Below are 18,505 nucleotides of genomic sequence, written 5' to 3'. Positions count from 1 at the left end.
GCGGTACTCGGGTATGAAACTAACCATCATGCTCTTTGTTTTCACAGGTAAATGGCAGTGATGGGATGTACAAATATGAAGAGATCATTTTGGAGCGGGTGAGATTTACCTGTTGCTTGTTACAACACATTACACAACACTACACCTTCCCCCTTAATTCATTTTCCGCATGACAGAAACATTTCTCCCCACTAGGTGGTAGCAAGCAGCTCAGTCCTCCTTCAGGGAGTTTAAAGAAAACCCAGAGAAGGATCCTGATTACTGTACTTCAGGAGAATCATACGTTCTTCTGCGGCGTCGGTGATGTTTGTAGCTGTCGCATCGCCGCTCTGTGCCTCATGCGAGCCTGAGCACAGCATAGCGGCGATGAGACGACCTTTTTACGTAATCCCCATGCGCGCCGTCCATCCGCAGGCAGCAGAATTTGGGACGTGCTCTCCTGTTCGATTGTTCAGCGGCGGTTCAGCTTGTAGTGGCCGAGCTTTATGTTTCTACTCTCATGGTTCAACCCACATACGGCTGCACCTCCGATCCACTATAGATGCACACGGTCTCTGCCGCTTCCACTCTTCCAAGTGGAGATTTTAAATAAGCTATGCAGTCACACACACACACACACACTAAAAGGCCTGTGGCTGTGTAACATTTGGCCGTGAGGCCCCGCGTACTCCTTTCTGCTCCGGAGCAGCACACTGGGAGGCCTCGGCCTCACTCTGTCCTAATTCGTTGTGACCGTTGTTCATTAATTATAGAATGTAATAAAGCGAAAGTCTTTTCTCGACCGTCTTGTATGCCGCTGGTCTCTGTGGCAACCGCTGTCAGATGCAGCAGTGCACTTCGACCCACCGCATCCAAGTGGGTCCTCTGTCGTTTCGGCGACGGGAGGTGCTGGAGTGTGTCTCCAGCAGAGGGTGAGATGCAACGGGAATGATGCTCCTCAGCTCGTCTTCGCTTTGGATCTTAAATCAACCTTCAGCTCTAAACGCGGGGCATTCCTGACACTGATGCATCTCTGCCGGGTTGACGGGATGACTGTGACGTTTCAATGAAGGGCCCTCCTCTAATGAAATACGCAAGGACACGCACACATGCGTCCCGAAAATGCACATCAGAAATGCCCGGAGCAGCATGCATCGATCACGGGTTCTTCTGAGATACCGATACACTGAGGAGCCACATTGCACTGACCCTGAGCCCACATTGGGTGCATCACTTAGCGCTGTGTGTGTCTGTTGTCTGTGGTTCCCCACTGAGGATGCCAATCATAACCTGTGTGCAGGGGAACTCTGGCCTGGGCTTCAGCATTGCTGGAGGAATAGACAATCCCCACATTCCCGACGACCCGGGGATCTTCATCACCAAGATAATTCCCGGTGGAGCGGCTGCTATGGACGGAAGGCTCGGGTGAGTTCCACTCCTAACTGTGCAGATACAGGTGCTGCCCAGGTGAATGAAGAGCAGATAACAAGACGAAGGAAGCAAGACAATAGAATCCTGGTTTGAAAACGCCGTGAAATAGATTAAGAGCTACTTTAACGGTACTATGAGAAAGACGGTGCGAAGTCAAATCTAGACTAGATGTCCCCCTCCCTCCTCGCCTCCTTCTTTCCCTCTTCAAGCTCCTCTGCACCTTCTGTCCTCTCCATACTTTAACCTCCCTACTTTTCGAGCTCGCCACCACCGTTTCCCGCCAGGCAGAGCAGCGTGGGAGGCGGAGTCTCCGCAGTCCTCTGCCCCCGGGCTCCGTGTGTTTCCTCAAAGTCGTGATTCACTGGAACACCAAAGCTAGAAATATGAAATAGTCATGACACGGAGTGCGTTCTTTGCCACCTGACAGCGTGCGATGAATGTCCGTAACTAAAAACGTCCCCCCCCCCCCCTCGACAGCGTGAACGACTGCGTGCTGCGGGTGAACGAAGTGGACGTGTCCGAGGTGGTTCACAGTCGGGCGGTGGAGGCCCTGAAGGAGGCGGGGCCAGTGGTGCGGCTGCTGGTCCGACGGAGGCAGGCGCCACCCGAGACGATCCTGGAGGTCAACCTGCTGAAAGGGCCCAAAGGTCAGGGACCCGTCCCACTCATCCCTCGCTGAGATGGAAATACATCTCTTCTCACGATAATGCTGAACGACCACTTAAGACGGTTTTGAGGCTTATTAAAGACCAACTTGCTGGAATAAGTAGGTGTTAGCTGACTTTTAGGGATAATGGTCATTCAGTTTAGACTCCCGGAAGTGCATTTGTTATAGAGAAGGCCTCTCACAGGTCACAGGTGATGTGTTTACCTGCAGACGTATCTCACTGTGTGTATTACTCCACCAGGCCTTGGATTCAGCATTGCTGGAGGGATCGGCAACCAACACATCCCAGGAGACAACAGCATCTATATTACCAAGATCATAGAGGGAGGAGCCGCCCAGAAAGATGGACGGCTGCAGACCGGAGACCGCCTGCTCGCTGTACGAGCCTCCCTCTGACTCATTCCCACATTGAATATTCAAATCAAAGGAGAACTCGTGTAGTTCACTGGGGCGTTCAACAAAAATCCAGCTGTCGTTAGTCGGACTGATTATGAGCACCTATCGCTTCAGCCGGGCACGTATGTGCTTTGCGTAGATAACCGAATGGGTTATGTTGTCCTTTCCTGTCATAATAAGCTGACTGAGACAGACGACACACATTGAGCTTTCCTCCGTTGGCCATTACTCGCATCCGATAACTGGCTGCATCGAGTGTGCTTGTTCAACATGCTTTGTACTGGCTCGACCTTCCCAGTGCAGCAACTTCTGATAAGACATAATGTAAAAAGTATTGTCAAACAACCCTAGAATTCACTGCCCTTTCTGATTAGCTTTTTTAATGCAAAGGCAAATAAAAGTAAATAAACATTCAAATTACGATTATTAAGAAATTATAATTTACTTAACTTACTTACTTTAATGACTACTTTATTACTTACTTATACTTATTATTAGACTGGTCGAGATCCAGACCATTTCCCAGTTTACACAAACTTTCCTGGGATTCCTTTTTAAAGAGCAACTTTTCCACATTCTATTTCCATTTCATTTCCGATTTCTTTTCTTAAAAGAAAAACCGCAGAAACTCAGAGAGCGTCTTGCCTGCCTACTTCTTTTGACCTCTGTTAACGCTGTACTGCTAAAAATGTTCTAAGCTGTGATTCATTGTCTCGGCTGCTGTGATCGCCGGCGCTGCGGCGCGCGACGTTGTCACAGCGCAGGTAAGAAGCTCTGCGTTGCAGGTGTTGATTTTTCCTCTTCTCTCCTCGTGACAATCATCCCATCCAGGTGAACAACATCGTGCTGCAGGACGTGCGTCATGAGGAGGCGGTGGCTGCGCTGAAGAACACCTCTGACATGGTTTACCTCAAGGTGGCCAAGCCGGGACCTGTGCACCTCAATGACATGTACGCCCCTCCAGACTACTCCAGCAGTACGTATCTCCCTCGTCTCCCCACCGGTCACACACTCCCACTACGTCTTTATACTCAGCGGCCAGCTGCAAAACAACAGCTGCTTGAAACTGCCTGAGGTTGAGGGTGTTTTATAAGTCGCGGCCCGTGTTGGAGCCTTTTTTCTTTCACTGGGAATCATCTTTTTTTTTTTTTAAATCTTTGTCAAAGATGTTGGTGTTGTATCTCTCCCCAAAAGCTGCTATGCCCAGACACCCACATAATGAATGTAGTGAATGCACACACACACACACACACACACACACACATCATTCTACCCACAGCAACAACAAGCGCAGTTCTCTGCCTCCCACCGAGTGTGGATGGTTTCTCACATCCCACCTGCTCATGGGAGCCCACGATCTTGAGCTGCAGCTTCTCAAATTTCCTAAGAACAGTGATGTAGGGAGCTAGTTTCTATGTTCTAAAATGTTTGCAAGGAGGGTTTTTCCGGGTTCTGAGTGCACCTTCACTGCAGACTTAACCTCGCTTAAACAGCATAACCGTAACAGATTGTTTATGTAATTCTCCGACTTTTCAGAAAGAAATCCACTCAGTGGAGAAGAGGACGGACCGATTTAAAATAAGTCTAGATTACTGGAACAGATCCTGGTCGTTAAACAACATATTACGTCTAAAAAGCCAAATGTCATCTGAATTCTGGTTTCCTACAACCGGGATCCTATTTTTTTTTAATTTTGGCCACCATTCCAATCGCTAATAATATCCATGGATGTCACTGAGTTAAAAGAAAAGAAGAAACACAAGCAGAGAACTGCAAAAAAAATCATGGTCATTGTTGTTTTTGTTGCCTCATTTACAGTTTGTCTGCACCTTTCGCTGTTGTGTTGCGTAATCATGTGTTCTTTCCCCCTGCTGGCCTGGCCCTCCCTCCAGCCTTTCCCACCATGGTGGACAACCACGTCGGCCACAACTACATGGGGGCGATGGAGCCCAAGCCAGTGTACCCGCCGCCCCAGGTCACCCCGTCCAGGTACTCGCCAGTTCCCCGTCACATGCTGGGAGAGGAAGACTTCACAAGGTATGTTGCACCCCACTTCCTCCATGATTGACCCCCCCCCACCCTCACACATTGCTTGTGGAAATCCACTTTTTGAAGATTTAACTGCTGTGGAGCTAAATTCTAATTCTGAGTCTTTTTTTTTGTTTCCATGGGTTTCCCTTTGTCTCCATTCTCTTTTAAAAAAAAATTTTCAAGGCGTTGTTATGGTGTCGAACAACATATCTACATACAGCAACTTCAAAATTGCTCCAACGAAGCGTTTCATGAAGCAAAAAAAGCAATGCTTTGTTTCCCGTTTCCTCAGCTCGTCGGGGCCCTTGTGGTCGCGTGCTGCGTTGCGGCCCGACAGTGTGTTGGGTGTCTGTGTGCTGACCAAATGCTTTGCAGGAAGGCCCCTTGTCACTTCTTGTGCTTGTTATGACTGTGTTTTAACCTTTGACCTCATATCCAAGTAGTGGATCAAAAGTAGCATTCATAGAGGCTTGATTGGAGTGCCCCACAAGGCCTTGAGTCATCTTAACCCACAGCTCCAGTCATCTTAGCCCACAGCTCGAGGGGAGAAGGGGGGGGGGGGGGGGGGGGGGGGGGGGGCTGTGTGTGCGACACTGCATGCGGGCGTTTGTGAGCCTGTGTGCAGGGAATGTGTTACTGGATGAGTGTTTCGCTATGTGGCCCCGCAATGTCCCTTGTACAAGCTGTGTACGTGACTCGTATGTGCATTCGTGGCATCTTTGTCGGTGTGTGTGTGTGTGTGTGTGTGTGTGTGTGTGTGTGTGTGTGTGTGTGTGCTTTGTTTGTGTCCCGTTCACTGTGATTCCTGTACCCCACAGCAGGGCTGAACCTATTTACAGTGTCATCCACAAACCTGGGGACATCAAGGTGCCCCAGGCCCTCTACAGAGGCTTCTGTCCTTCCCCTGCTCCCTTGTGCCACGGTCCGCTCCCCTTCTCTGGCAGGTACTAACCTAGACCATCACGCCTCGCTCAGCTGACCCTCGTCTATGCAGCTTAGCACCGGGGTCCGGCATTAGACAGGGGTAGGGCCAAACGGGAACCACGACCACAGCCAGTCGCACGTTCCGCCACAGAAATGGGCCCGAGAGGAGAAAGACGGAAAAGGAGTTCTTTTAGCGTTCTGTGTTTGCATGTGTGTTTTCTCACCGCCCCGTCTTTGCCGCTTCGTATGCTGTCACGCCAAGTGTGTTGCCGCTTCGTTATGTTTGCTATGTATGCTAAATACTATAAAAGCAAATTGGCTTATTATTTCGTGCCTTTAGTGGCTAGGTTTTGTTTTGGGATTTCAAAGGTTCGCCCTGCGGTTATTTGTTTGTCCATCAATTTACGACTAATCCGCTCACATCTATGAATCCAAATCGCTAGTGTCCTGTTTATCGCACTTTAAAATGGAGTCGTACCTGCTCCTCTCCAACACATCTCCACGGGAGTGCAGCCGAAAGGGCTTCACGCTCCCACAAGCTGCTCAACTCCATCTGTCAGGAGGCATCGACAAAACCAAGCCTCTATCACGGACCGAGCTACTGCCACCGGTGGCTACTGAACAATAACACACATGATGCTTGTGGCAATTTGTTCGGCGTTACCAAATGTGAAAAAGGCCTCCTGTTGGTTGATTTAGTTTAGCTTATTTGTTTCTCATATTCATTGCATTGCATCTACAGTCTCGCCCATTTTGCTTCACTGCACGCATGAAAGCCCCGGTGTGTGTGTGTGTGTAGCATTGCTTTTGTGTAGTGTTTTTTTTTTTTAAAGTAGCTCATATTGTGTGCCATTTATGCATTTTTTTGCCAGTATGTGTTTTCCTCTGTGTGTGTGTGTGTGTGTGTTTGTGGGTGACAAAAGGACCGAACATGGTGTTGCTGTGACTGAAGGCCGGTTGACGTGTTTAAAAGAGGGGCCTGATTGGAGACACCCAACACAAATATTTGTTGGAATGTTTTAGCTGCTGCTCTATTTATGTAAATATAAACACCAAGCCTTGCTGTGAATATAATGGGAGTAGGAGCCTGATCTGTAGGGGCCAGCGGACCAGTAGCAGCAGACAGTCCTGCAGCTGTCATGTTTCATCAGCACACTGGGAAAACCAGGCCATGCACTCGGGTCTTAGCCCTCTCATCACCAATGCTGCCAGCACCGATCACACACACATACTGTACGCTGACACACTTGCTCATAGCGTGCTGACACGTAGGAGCGCTTCGCAGACGAAGGCGCTTTAAGTGCAATGCACAATAACGACAGGGACATATACCTGTGGGTATACATCCTGCACACCAGACAGCTATATCAGCGGTGCAAATGAAAACGGACCACATACTGTGACCACGCGTGCACCTGTCCGTCCCTCGTGGCTTTTGTGTGTCATGTCCGCTGCATAATCAGAAAAGAATGTCTCTGAGGACATCATGGTCGACAACCGACTTGATCCCAATCACAGCGGATGAGCATCCAGCCGCATCACACTGTGACGGACACGTAGCAGACCCCTCCCTCCGAGCTGCAGCAGCTTCCCCCATTGGCTCCGACCGGGAGGGGCTTTTTTTACATGGATGCTGTAGTAAGCGCGGGCCTCTGCAGAAAGGGAGCAGGCTGGTTGTGAGGAGTGAGTCAGATCTTGTATCAGTCCTCTGCCCATCTGCCCATCCCTCTCAGTAGTGTCATCGCAGACACATCCTCCCCCTTTCCCATCTGATATTACCCCCTTTTCTTCTGGGGGACATGTTGGTACTTTACGTCCTTTGTCTCTGCCTTTTTTGCATGTTTGGTGTAAACATACTTCAGTGGTGACAGTGTGCAAAGTCCCTAAAAAATAGGGACTATAAATAATAAAAAAGCAGCTCCCCTCTGCTGGTCGTACCGGGGCTGCAGTTGTTAGATGTACACAACAATGCTTGCAGCCAGGCTGCTTTGTCCAAGCACGGCTTACATGAACACGGAAGCTGCTGCAGCAGCAGGTGAGCTAATCAGTTACTTAATGCGTCTGATGTACATGCACAAGCGCAAGAATTCAGTCATGGATAACAGGGAACACGTTTACCTTTTTTATTTTTTATTTGAGCACATTCAGCCTATTCTCCTCTTAGGTGTTAATCCTTCATCGCTCTGTTTTATTCTTACTCACGACCAGAGGCTTGAAATATCTCCAACCGTCAATCACTTTTGCAGTGAATTATTTTGTCCCTCCGAGGAGAAAATAGCGAGGAGGAGCCAGACACAGGAAATACGTGGAATTAAGCAGTGAGAAAAGGAATACCGCGACAACGCATCATTTTACTTTTTGATCAGTACACGCTTCTATTCATAGGGGGGGGGGGATTCAAAGTGCAGCGAGAGGTGGCGCCTGTCTATTGAAAATGGCGTCCATCTGCAGTGCCCAACATTAATCAGCCAAGCGGAGCCAATTACTGGGCCGAGTCCAGGGCAGCATGACCCGCTGAACCCTGCAGCCCAGATATCCATTCACAGCTTTGGGATTGAGCTGTGACCAACCCCGAAGCAGACCGGGGGGGAAATAGCCAGGGAGAGGAGGGAGGGGGGGGGGGGGGAATTAGAGAAAATAGTCGCAGGAGAAATGGCCGGGCAGAGAGAAAAGGTTTTTACCGCTCTGACTGTTTACATTCCTGGCACGGATGAAAAGGCAAAGGGGGGGGGGGGGCAGGTCTTGTGATAGCGAGAGAGGACTCGATCCCTGCATTTCAAACTGTACGCCGTCGCTCCCATTTTCCACGAGCGTGGTCCGGCGATGCACATTCTGCAGGGAAAACGGTCTATGCAGAAACCCACGCATGCACAGGGGGCCGGGCCTAATGCGGCTGCCAGGTCGCAGGAAATGTACCATAGTATTATTATTATTTTTCGAGGGGCTACTGGGAATGTGTCTGCCTATTCTCCCGGGGATCAGGGCTGATGGAGAGGAATGCTGGTGTGCTGTATTTCCTTTTGGTTGAAGGGGGGGGGGGGGGGCTCCTCTCTTAGAATTCAACAGACGTTGTTTGAATGCATGGGAGCGTTGGGGTTAAATGTTCAGTCTCGCCTTCCTGGTGATGCTGTGGAGAGAGTGTTTGTGACAGCCTAAAAGAGGAGCTGCTTCCCATCACAGCACACAAGGATGAGATAGGGAACGCCGGGCTCCAGACTCACGAGCTTCTAAAACCGTGGCCCGCCTCTCGGTGGAGGGCCAGACAGGAGGAGGGCTCGAGGAGTTAAGGCGATGTGCCCACAGCCACCATGTTCACGGTCAACATCTCATCTTCCGTGTTGCTCATGAGGAATCTGCCTGAATGCACTGTTAGGAAATGCTCTTTCCAAAGCAAGCGCCATTTCCGGACCCTACGGTAACCATGGAGACCTGAGTGCCTCGTTGAGATGGAAAGCAAGGTTATTTTAAGCTTGACTCGTTTGAAGGCTAGTCAGTTGTTTTAGCATATTTCAAGGCATTCTGCACTTTTTATTTCATTTGAGCCTTTTCTCTCTTATTACCAAGAAGAAATAAAAAATAGTTCTCTTTTAAGCTTGTCGGTACGATCAGAATCTGTCCTTGATTCTGCCTTTGTATAAAAACTACTCGCTGGGAGTCCTGCAAACCCAGACTCACTATGCTGCTTTGGATCTTATGCAGTGGTCTTACTAAATATAATCTGCATCTAAGTGCAGTTAATTTCAAAGGAATACACATTAACAGCCCGGTTAAACATCCGGGAGCCTTTCTGTAGGCACAGGTTTACTATTTAGGACTTTCCGATGCTCTTAATTTATTTTTGTGGAGCAATCTAAGCGTTTAGTCATTCCAGTCAGTCATGGGTACGATTCTGAGTGTGGAATGCTGCCTCGGGCGCCGTCAATTGGGGAAGATGATCCAAACTGCAAGTTCGAGCGCAGCCACGAGGGATTGAGTAGGAATTGTTGGTGTACACTGCAGGCTTGAGTCCTCAAAGAAAAGACCACTAATGGAAACCATGCAGTGTTTGCTGTTAAAAACTTGAAACTGTGTGTGTGTCTGCGTGTACGTATGTAGGTGCGTGCGTGCGTGTCGGTCTATGTGCGCTTTTCTAAATAATGTGTACATGGGTGTGTGTGAGTGCGTCTTTGTGCGAGGCCAACGCTGAGCTTCCTGGAGTGTGTGTGTGTTTGCGCTCGTGTGAAGTGTGTTCTCAGAGGGCTTTTTGCCGGACCGTTGCAGCGGTTTGGCCTCTCTCGCATCTTAAAACTGTGGCAGTCTGAATCGCCTGCTGAAGGATGAGTCATAGTGGCTAAAGCTAAAGCAGAGTGGGTCTGTCGAGCAGGAGGTGGCTCATTGTGTCTGTGCACGTTAATATGAGTGGGTGTTTAAATGTGTACACGTGTGCGCATTTCCATGAGATTGCCATGCAAAGCAGAAAGTCCTATGGCCAGCAGTTGATATGCATTTTGATCTGATCGTGTTGCTGCTTGTTTTATCGCATCCATTGTGTCTATTGCCGAGCGCTTTGCATTGTGATCAATGTAACCCACATCATCTATGTTTAGGATCACAAACGAGCTTTAGATACTTTGGATTTCTCCCAAGGACATTATCCACTAACTTCCACAACAATAACTAAATGATTACCTCATGGTTAATCATTGTGTGTTTCTGGTGAGTGGTCCTGCAGAGGTATCATTCAAATGTTCTATTTAAAGCACTCACAATGGAATGTATGCACAGTGCATCTTCTAAAAGATCTGCAGGCCCACGGCTTGCAGCACTCGACATTTTTGCGATCACACACACAACAGAAGATGGCTGTCGCCTCTGTATACGCCTCGCCTTATTTCGGTTTTGCGCATATCTCGCTCTGCCCGTTTCTGCTGTGCTCTCTGTCCTGCCCTTCACCCTGGACCTGTCACTCTGTTTGGCAGGGAGCCGAGGAAGGTGTTGCTGCACAAGGGCTCCACAGGCCTGGGCTTCAACATCGTCGGCGGCGAGGATGGAGAGGGCATCTTCGTCTCCTTCATCCTGGCAGGAGGTCCGGCTGACCTGAGCGGCGAGCTGAGGAGGGGCGACCGGATCCTCTCGGTCAGTATCTCAACCCCAAGTTTCCTGTTTGCCCACATAAACGACGGTGAAATGTTTTAGGCAGTAAAAGCAACCTCCCATTGTCGGAATATGATAGAATTATAGAACACAGAATTAAGCTGGCCTAGTGTTGGTAAAGCCCGAAAGCATCTGCTCTGCTGGAATGTCCTTGAGCATAACATTAAATTAAAGAGGTAGCGGAGCTGTGCTCTGACGGACGAGGTAATTAAGTCGATCAATAAAAAATGTATTAAATTACATATTTATATCCCTTGACTTTAGAAGCCACTTTTGCTCCTACTATGTGTTTTATGTAAAATGAAAATATACTGCGACACCTTCTCAGAAAAACAAAAACAAGTAATTCCAGTTGTTCTAAGCGTGAATTATTTGCAAAATTGAGGTCAAAAGAAGTGGTCTTTCTGTAGTGGCATAATATTCATACAAACCTGTAATCGGATTATATTTATTGAGAGCAGATCTTAACTGCTCCTTCCAGCTAGACTTGTTTCTTCTTCAGAACTACAGAATTAGACAAGCGGCACACCTTTAGGACGTACACTGGGGTTCATTGTTTAAAGATCTTGTTGTCTGCCTGGTTCTTTGCAGGTGAATGGAGTGAACCTAAGGAATGCCACACATGAGCAGGCGGCTGCAGCACTGAAGAGAGCTGGACAGACTGTCACCATCATAGCTCAGTACAGGCCTGAAGGTGAGGCCGTACTGTCTCGCATCACACATTTAATACTACATGGTTATTGAGCCAAAATGGGTCCGGAAAGCAGTTTCGGAAAGTGTTATCAACAATCAAAAATATTCTTGAGCCAGATTGGCCTGTTGGGTACAGATTGTTGTGCTATATGGCCCCAAGCCCCCCTCCCCCTCCTCACACATCTATTGAAACATGGATTGTTGCCCACTTCTGGTTAGTAATCCAGTTTTATATTGCAGCCTACTTTAGCACGCTTATGTCTGTCTGGTCAATGTTTAACGCACTGCAGCTCAATGCAACCTCCCAACGACGACAAGATTCCAGGAAATACCAGCCTGTAAAACCAGACTGTCTGTTTGTACACTACAGATTATGTAAAGATGAGTTAACATGCGGTACATTTAGTGGCGCTAGTAATAAGCTTTTGTTTTTTAACAGAGGCTGTGCAATGTTTTGTTTTTACTTTTTTTCATTGGTTTCACAACTATTTTGTATTACTATATACTGGCTATGTGGGGCTGAAAACTGCATTAGAAATTATATTCATTATTTTATTATTATAGGCAGGCTAGCTGTTTTCACCTGTTTCCAGGCATTGTGCTAAGCTAGGCTACTAGATGTGTAGAGTGGTGGACATCCTCTCTCGGAACTTTCTATCCCGTTTCTCTCCCACGGACATTGAGCAAAGAAAAAAAAACACCTTTTAGGGCCAACACTAAGAGAAAAGCAGAAAATACCACTTAAAACTCCCAAACGAAGCCTCAGCGGCCACCTCGGTTGGCCGGTGGATGCCCGGCCAGCAGCTAATGAGGGCAAAGCCCCGGCGAGGCTCTGCGTATGCAGCATCCAGGTTCCGGGGCGGTTAGCAGGGTTAGCGTTAGCAGCGTTAGCTCGTTGGCTAGCGGGGCTGAGGAGTTGAGCCGAGGCGGGCAAAGGAGCCGCTGCTGTCGTCCTTCCTCTTTTAAGCACTCCGGGCAGCGCCGTTCGTGGGCACCGAAACCGAAAATGGAAAGACGACACACCTGAGCTTAAAAAGCGTGACCCGCGACGCCGGAAGGAACGTTTCTTTAAGAGCTTTTAAACAAAAGGTGGAAAACGAGGGTGGAGGGGAGGGGGGGAGAAGAGAACTTCCAACTGTTATCTGTCTAGCAGTCCCGTGCGGATGGGGGATGGGCCGGACTGAAAGCCGCGTGAACTCCCGAGTGACTGGGTGAAGAAAAACCCGGCGAAATAACAGCCAACGGTCCGCTCTTTGCCGAGGGGAGACGAGGGGAGAAACACCGCGGAAACCGCCGGGCAGCCGACAGCAGGAAACTAAAACCCGCACGAGGTAATTAACAGGTCCGTCTCGACCGCTAACGTCAGCGCACCGTCGGCGACGTCGGCTCGCGTCTCTGTACCTGTGAACCCGTTTGGACTCAACGCGGACGCCACTCGCGCAAACGCGACGGTTACGGAACGCGGGTTTGGCGTTTCCCTCCCGGGAGAGTTGACGAGTTTCGGTCTTCTAAACGGCGTGAAAAGTGAGTTTGTCGCGAGAACAGCCTCACCCTGCTGTCCTCACCGCGGCAGCTTCCCGGGTGAACGACTGCTGCCATTACCTGGGCCTGTTGGTTTTTCGTCTCCTTCTTGGAGACAGTTTTAAGACGCTTTACGTCGTAAGTGATACTATGCGGGAGTAGTGTTGGTCACACTGTTACTGTGTTTGCTGTGTCACAAACCTTTTTTTGTTTCAGGTGGGGACACAGGTGTGTTCCAACAGGTGTTTGTCGGCCTGCTGGTGGCGGTTTGGTGACGTCGCCCTGTGAAGCTCTTGTACGAGTTGGCTAATTAACTAATACTTAAACAGTTTTTAATTTCACGAGTCCACCACTCTTTGTTCGTTACAGCTAAGTTACCTGTGCAGCCAAATTCTCCCTCTGTGTTTTTGTACTTCTGTGCATGTGTACTTAAGCGTGCTGCAGAAAGGCTGTACCAACAATGGGAAGGATAGCGTGAGCTTTAGAATCCAGGGCTGAGTTCTGAAGTTGGACTATGACAGGAATGTGAAGGGGCATACGTTGTAGCATGCGCTCACTCCACATTTCACTCCCTTTCAATAAAACACAAGCCCTAAATGTCCAATAACTCTCCAAGGTCGTTGACGTTTAGGTGGATCGGTGAAGTTGAGCAAAGGCGCAGGCTTGGATAAAAATGGGCTGAATGGCTGGAATACTGATGCACAATGCTTCGTTCTGGCCCACGTGAGTAAACGTCGTCCTGCCTGCCAGGCCGACCGGGCCCGCGGCTTGAATGACGACGTGGCTGGCTGAAGGGAGCCTTTTGTTTTCCTGTAGCAAACCATCCTTTCGGCTTTCGCGACCCCCCCCCCCTCTTTTGTAACACGGTGAAGGACACTCGTCTGTTTGTGTAGAACGCTCGACTGCTCAAAACAGACGAGCCGAGCGCCAGCAAATGATTGACTTCCTGCGTCTCCCCTGGTGACCTGAGATCTGTCTGCAGTGATTCTGCTGGCATCCTGAAGCGCTGTGACATGTCGTACGTTTTTGAGTTTGGAGCGGGAGGAACCCCCCAGTGAGATGCACAGTTGCTGGGTGGATTGGGGGGGAGTTGTGGGTGAATGCCGGTTTACGCAGGGCAAACTGCCTGCAGAGTATTCTCGGGGGGCCCGGGGCGCTGAAATATCTCTGATGGAAGGCCAGCACTGAAGACTACAAGAAGCCGCCCGGACTCTCCGCGGCCTACTGGAGCATCAGCGAGTCTTTGACTGCTGTTCAGCTGGAAGGAATGGAAGCGAGGGCTGCGTATCCACGCGCTGCCTCGCCTCACTGTCAAAGAGCGTAATTACACTAAAATCTTTTGCGTGTAGGAAATGGGAGGAGAACCGAGGAGGAAACGTTGAACTCGACGGCCCCCCTCGGCAAACTCGCACCAGTGTGCATCACAGAAATAGTGGAGGCAGGGTCTACATGTTCCTGCTGCAGTGTATTACTGGGCAGAGGGTGGGAGTGTGTGTGTGTGTGTGTGTGTGCGCACTGGGTCGACTATCCCAGAGAACATAACAGTCTCCCATTACACGTACATGCCTGCTGTGTTGCATAACCGGATCAAATAAGAAGCCACCGCCCCCCAAAATGAAAAGGCTGGACGCCTAATGAGGACACGCAGTGGCAGTGGGTGATCGAGTAGTCCCAGTTTCTATTAGCTGTCTTTTTTTTTTTTCCTGTGGGTCACTCCTAAAAATAAAGGCTAGCTCTTGTGTATTTAAGCGCTTTCAGGGACAAAGTTGTACCGTTAACAATTGAGGACTTCTGATCCCCTGTATTTCAGCGGTTTAATCGTGAGTAGTGATGTGAATGAATAATTGATGTCGGGGTGATCCATAAAGACTCAGATTAGCCGAGATTTGTATGAATAAATCTCCTATACGGCTGATTCCTAACAGATATTCTGTTCTCGTAACAATCTGTAGCCATCAGATCGTTTCTAAATGTAACTCAGTTCACCGCCCTGATTGTGGATAGAAAAATTGAGTGTTCTGCATGTCCATCCATTACTTGTTCTATTCCATACAAGTTGAGCAGGATTACGTTTTTATTGTCTCCCTTTAGTTCAGCTGTTTAATATCAGCAGGCACAGTGGGAGCAGCAAGTTGGAGTAATTGCACTACTCTTTTCTTCTCACTAGTCATTTTATTATTTTCTGACTTGTATGATTCTCAGGAATCAGGAACATTTATTACCAAAATATGTTCGACGTACAAGGAATTTGCCTTGGCATTTGGTGCATAACATCAGACAGTAAAACAATGGACAGCAAGACCGATAAGAGAACATGGTGCAAGTAAATGGCGTGTTAAATTGACAAATTTACCATTTGAGGGTGTTCAATATCATTTTTGAGTCCAAAAAATATTTTACAAGACACCAATAAGATGAATGCATGGAGATACAAAGGTTTATTCCTCTAAGCCACACTTGGTTATGCAAACTGCTTTAGTTTGCCTCCCTACTGGTGGGCGATCCCATGAATAAATGCTGCTGTTACAGTTGTGACTAAGATTTGTGTCATTGGAGCATTTTTGTCCTCCTGTTACCCGGTTTCAGTATAATCTTCTGATCTCCTGTGGCTCTGTTGTGATGTTCATTCTTCAGTAGCACAGGGATTCCTGTACTGGGAGTGTCCTTCCATTTCTGTGTAAGAGGTGTTCGCTTCCACTACTGTTGCATGTCATTCTGAAACGACTGCAACTCGAAAGTTCTTCCTTATAAAGAATGTAAATACAGCACACCAATCCGAGCCTGATTGGTGTGTCGCCCTACTCTGTTGCCCAGGTGTGTGACGAAAACGTATGTATGTGGATGTTGTCGTTGACGACAAGGCGCGGCAGCAATTGATGGTGTAGCTGAAGATTCCCACCCTAACTCCCGAACGATCACAGTGGGTTGTAGTTCAGCGCTCCTCTTGAATGTGTGTGACGATTCATTTGGAAATGGAAGAACGAGAACAAGGAAAGCGCTCCGCTCCTCCACCTGCCCCACATCACCGGTGCAGCTCCCAGCCGGCGCTTCCGGCCGGGCTTTAGGAAAGACACCTCAGCTACTCTTTATATCGTCCCGAGGAAACAAAACCAGCAAGTGGACTTGTCTTAATGGCCGCCTGTGCCGTCGCTGTGCTGAGGGGTGCTTGAAGCGTTGCTCGTGGTTACGGGCAGTCGCGCGGTGTCTGGTTACCTCACTTCGCAGCGTCACCCTGTTGTGTCGTTAACCCTTTGAGCGGAGACCAGGGTGGAGAGCTGGCGCCGGGCCCACTTACGGGTTTGCTTTGACTTCTTTCGCCAGGTGGTTGGAGCTCGGCGGCCATGAGTCTGTTGTTGCACCTGCTCACAGCTTTCCAGGGACTTGGCGTGTCTTCTGCTAAAAAAGCATTGCAGGCATGGGCGTTTTTGTTTTTCAAGGCTTTATGCAGGATCATAATCAGGACTTTGATCTCGGGTTGTTCACGTTACAGGAAGTACTGGCAGCTAAGGATGATTAAGCCATAAGGTAGGAGACGGCTCCTCGGGTCAGGGCAGTAAAAACAGACGTGTGGAATGAATGTGAACAATATTCTGTAGCACCTGTTTCCTTTTTATGGGCTAATTGGGATCAAGTCATGTGTTGTGTTTTCAGAAAACGTGATTGCAGTTTTTTTTCATGCACTATCTTCCCTGCCACAGCTTTAAAACCTGAAACGGCGAAACACTCAGTCCTTCTTGCGATTGGTTTCCTGTTATCAGCAGTGTAAATAGTGTTTTATTATTTAAACGTGTAACCATGGTGGCTGCTGTCACTGCTGCCTCCGTGTGGCCCCTCACGCCTCCTTTGTGTGATCACACGAGGGAACTTGTTTTTCTAGCTGCATCTGCCGCTCTGTTTGTCTGACCGTGTGCTCCGGTAACCTGCCTCGTTCCAGCAGCCCGGGCACAGCGGGCTAACGAGAGCCTTCTTAATGAGGAGGTCCAGGTGGACTCGTATATCATCCCTGTGCTCCAGAGCTGCAACTGGATCCACACACCTAATGACAAATGGGCATGCTTTTGGAAATTGTTGGAGGCCTTTCTCTCTCTCTTTTTAACCACACTAAAGAGCCCATGTAGAACTTAATTAATCTATGTAATTAATTGCCTGACATGAGGCATTACTGAATGTGTAAGGCAGATCTGTGATAAACCCTCTGCTCCCGGGGTCATTAATCAGCGGTAGGATCCGCCAAACCTCTCCTCTCTCCTCCGCGCCGCCAACCGAGGTCTCAAGCGGTTTCCCGGTGGAACGAGGGAGCGTCGTCCTCTTTGGGGGGGCTTTTTTAATAGACGATGATCAGTACCACCTCCCCAAGTGGCCAGGCAAACTTCCTTTTTGACACGGTGTGTTTTTGTCTGTTCCCCCCCCCCCCCAACGCAGAGTACAGTCGCTTTGAGTCCAAGATCCACGACCTGAGGGAGCAGATGATGAACAGCAGCATGAGCTCAGGATCAGGCTCCCTGCGCACCAGTGAGAAACGCTCCCTCTATGTCAGGTAAAGCTGCGGCGCGCACACACACACGGGGGGGGGACGCTGCTTGCACTCACAACGTGATATTGTAAGATCTGGAGTCCAAAAACCTCTAATGTCTACCTGCCGAGGGGGAACCCTTACAACACATGTTAAAAACCTTTTAAAAAGAGGCCCCACTGTCAGAGTTCAAACACATGAATCTTCCCACTGCGCTTTTTGTAGGGTAACGTATGATCTACAGTATGGTGGCTGCAACTCATCACTGCTGTTGATGGACGCGCCGCCCCTGTTGTTGTTCTGATGCCTCATTTGACATTGACTCTACTTTGCGTAACGCAGACTGACATCGGAGCTTGTCGGAGGGGCCTGTGTTATGACACTTTGGGCCGGTTGCCAATCTGGACGGAGGCTCGTTTAGGATTTAAAACCGGAGACATTGCTCCTCTCGCATAGAAGCGGCGAGTCCAAAGGGCTTTACGGGGGTCAAGGGGAAAGGACGGTGTGATGTAACACGCCGCGGCCTGAGTCCTTTGCTGCATTTCTGCCGCAGCACGAATGCGCTTCACTTAACCTAAGCCTAATGGCGACATTACCAGATTGATTTAGGCCAAGTTCAACAGCAACGCACCGTACTCCGATGTATCAAAAGTAGGTGTTATCTCATTGGACCCCCGCTACAGAGAGAGAAGTGTTAACCATCTGACTCACGCCTCCCTCATGGACGGGCTCCCACGGGGCATGTAGAGCCTAGCCTGCTCCTGTGCGCGTGACTAAGCCCACAGTTATGTTGGAAAAGCTGTCCAGCTCGCCGACTGCTGTAGGAGCCGCCATGTCCTCCCTAACGCGAGCAGAGTCTCAGGAATGTGGAGGCGTTAAAGGTGTTCTCCAAAAAAAACAGCAACGAAAAGCCAACAGTGTGACATGTGCTCACTCTCTGAAACCCTTTTGGAAGTAACCGGGCTATAGAAGGTTACGGTTAGCGATCTGAGGTAAAAATATCGGGATTGTCACAGTAATTACTTCATCAACTTCTCATGTGATATGTCCACATTGCCCGTTTTACCTGCTCGTCTGTCCACATAAAAATGTCACCAACATGATGCTGGGATTGACAGCAGAGTTGTCACTTACCATTAGAACACTTTAATAGAAGGCAGTGAGTGCATTTACATAATTAGTTACTAGCAATTTATCTTCCAACTACAGCTTTGGCC

The 18,505-nt window shown here is 48.9% G+C and overlaps 1 protein-coding gene across 16 annotated transcripts in view; it reads left to right on the top strand.

Moving 5' to 3' along the window:
- dlg3 (discs, large homolog 3 (Drosophila)) overlaps positions 1-18,505 on the top strand; it is a 61,328-nt gene that overhangs the window by 35,031 nt on the left and 7,792 nt on the right. For 5 of the 16 annotated variants that reach the window (XM_040172870.2, XM_040172863.2, XM_078100597.1 and 2 more), the window contains 9 exons: positions 48-98; positions 1,280-1,404; positions 1,888-2,057; positions 2,319-2,455; positions 3,305-3,449; positions 4,366-4,510; positions 10,387-10,543; positions 11,153-11,255; positions 17,198-17,312. In XM_040172870.2, the coding sequence (XP_040028804.2) occupies positions 48-98; positions 1,280-1,404; positions 1,888-2,057; positions 2,319-2,455; positions 3,305-3,449; positions 4,366-4,510; positions 10,387-10,543; positions 11,153-11,255; positions 17,198-17,312 (1,148 nt within the window). Of the gene's footprint in view, positions 1-47; positions 99-1,279; positions 1,405-1,887; positions 2,058-2,318; positions 2,456-3,304; positions 3,451-4,348; positions 4,511-5,143; positions 5,449-8,706; positions 8,844-10,386; positions 10,544-11,152; positions 11,256-11,967; positions 12,779-14,419; positions 14,596-16,058; positions 16,301-17,197; positions 17,313-18,505 lie in introns of those variants that run through there. The other 11 variants (XM_078100592.1, XM_078100591.1, XM_078100596.1 and 8 more) reach the window with 8 other exon arrangements.

Source organism: Gasterosteus aculeatus, chromosome 4, assembly GCF_964276395.1.
Source record: "Gasterosteus aculeatus chromosome 4, fGasAcu3.hap1.1, whole genome shotgun sequence".
Taxonomy (NCBI): domain Eukaryota; kingdom Metazoa; phylum Chordata; class Actinopteri; order Perciformes; family Gasterosteidae; genus Gasterosteus; species Gasterosteus aculeatus.
This window is presented reverse-complemented; position numbering and strand designations above follow the sequence as displayed.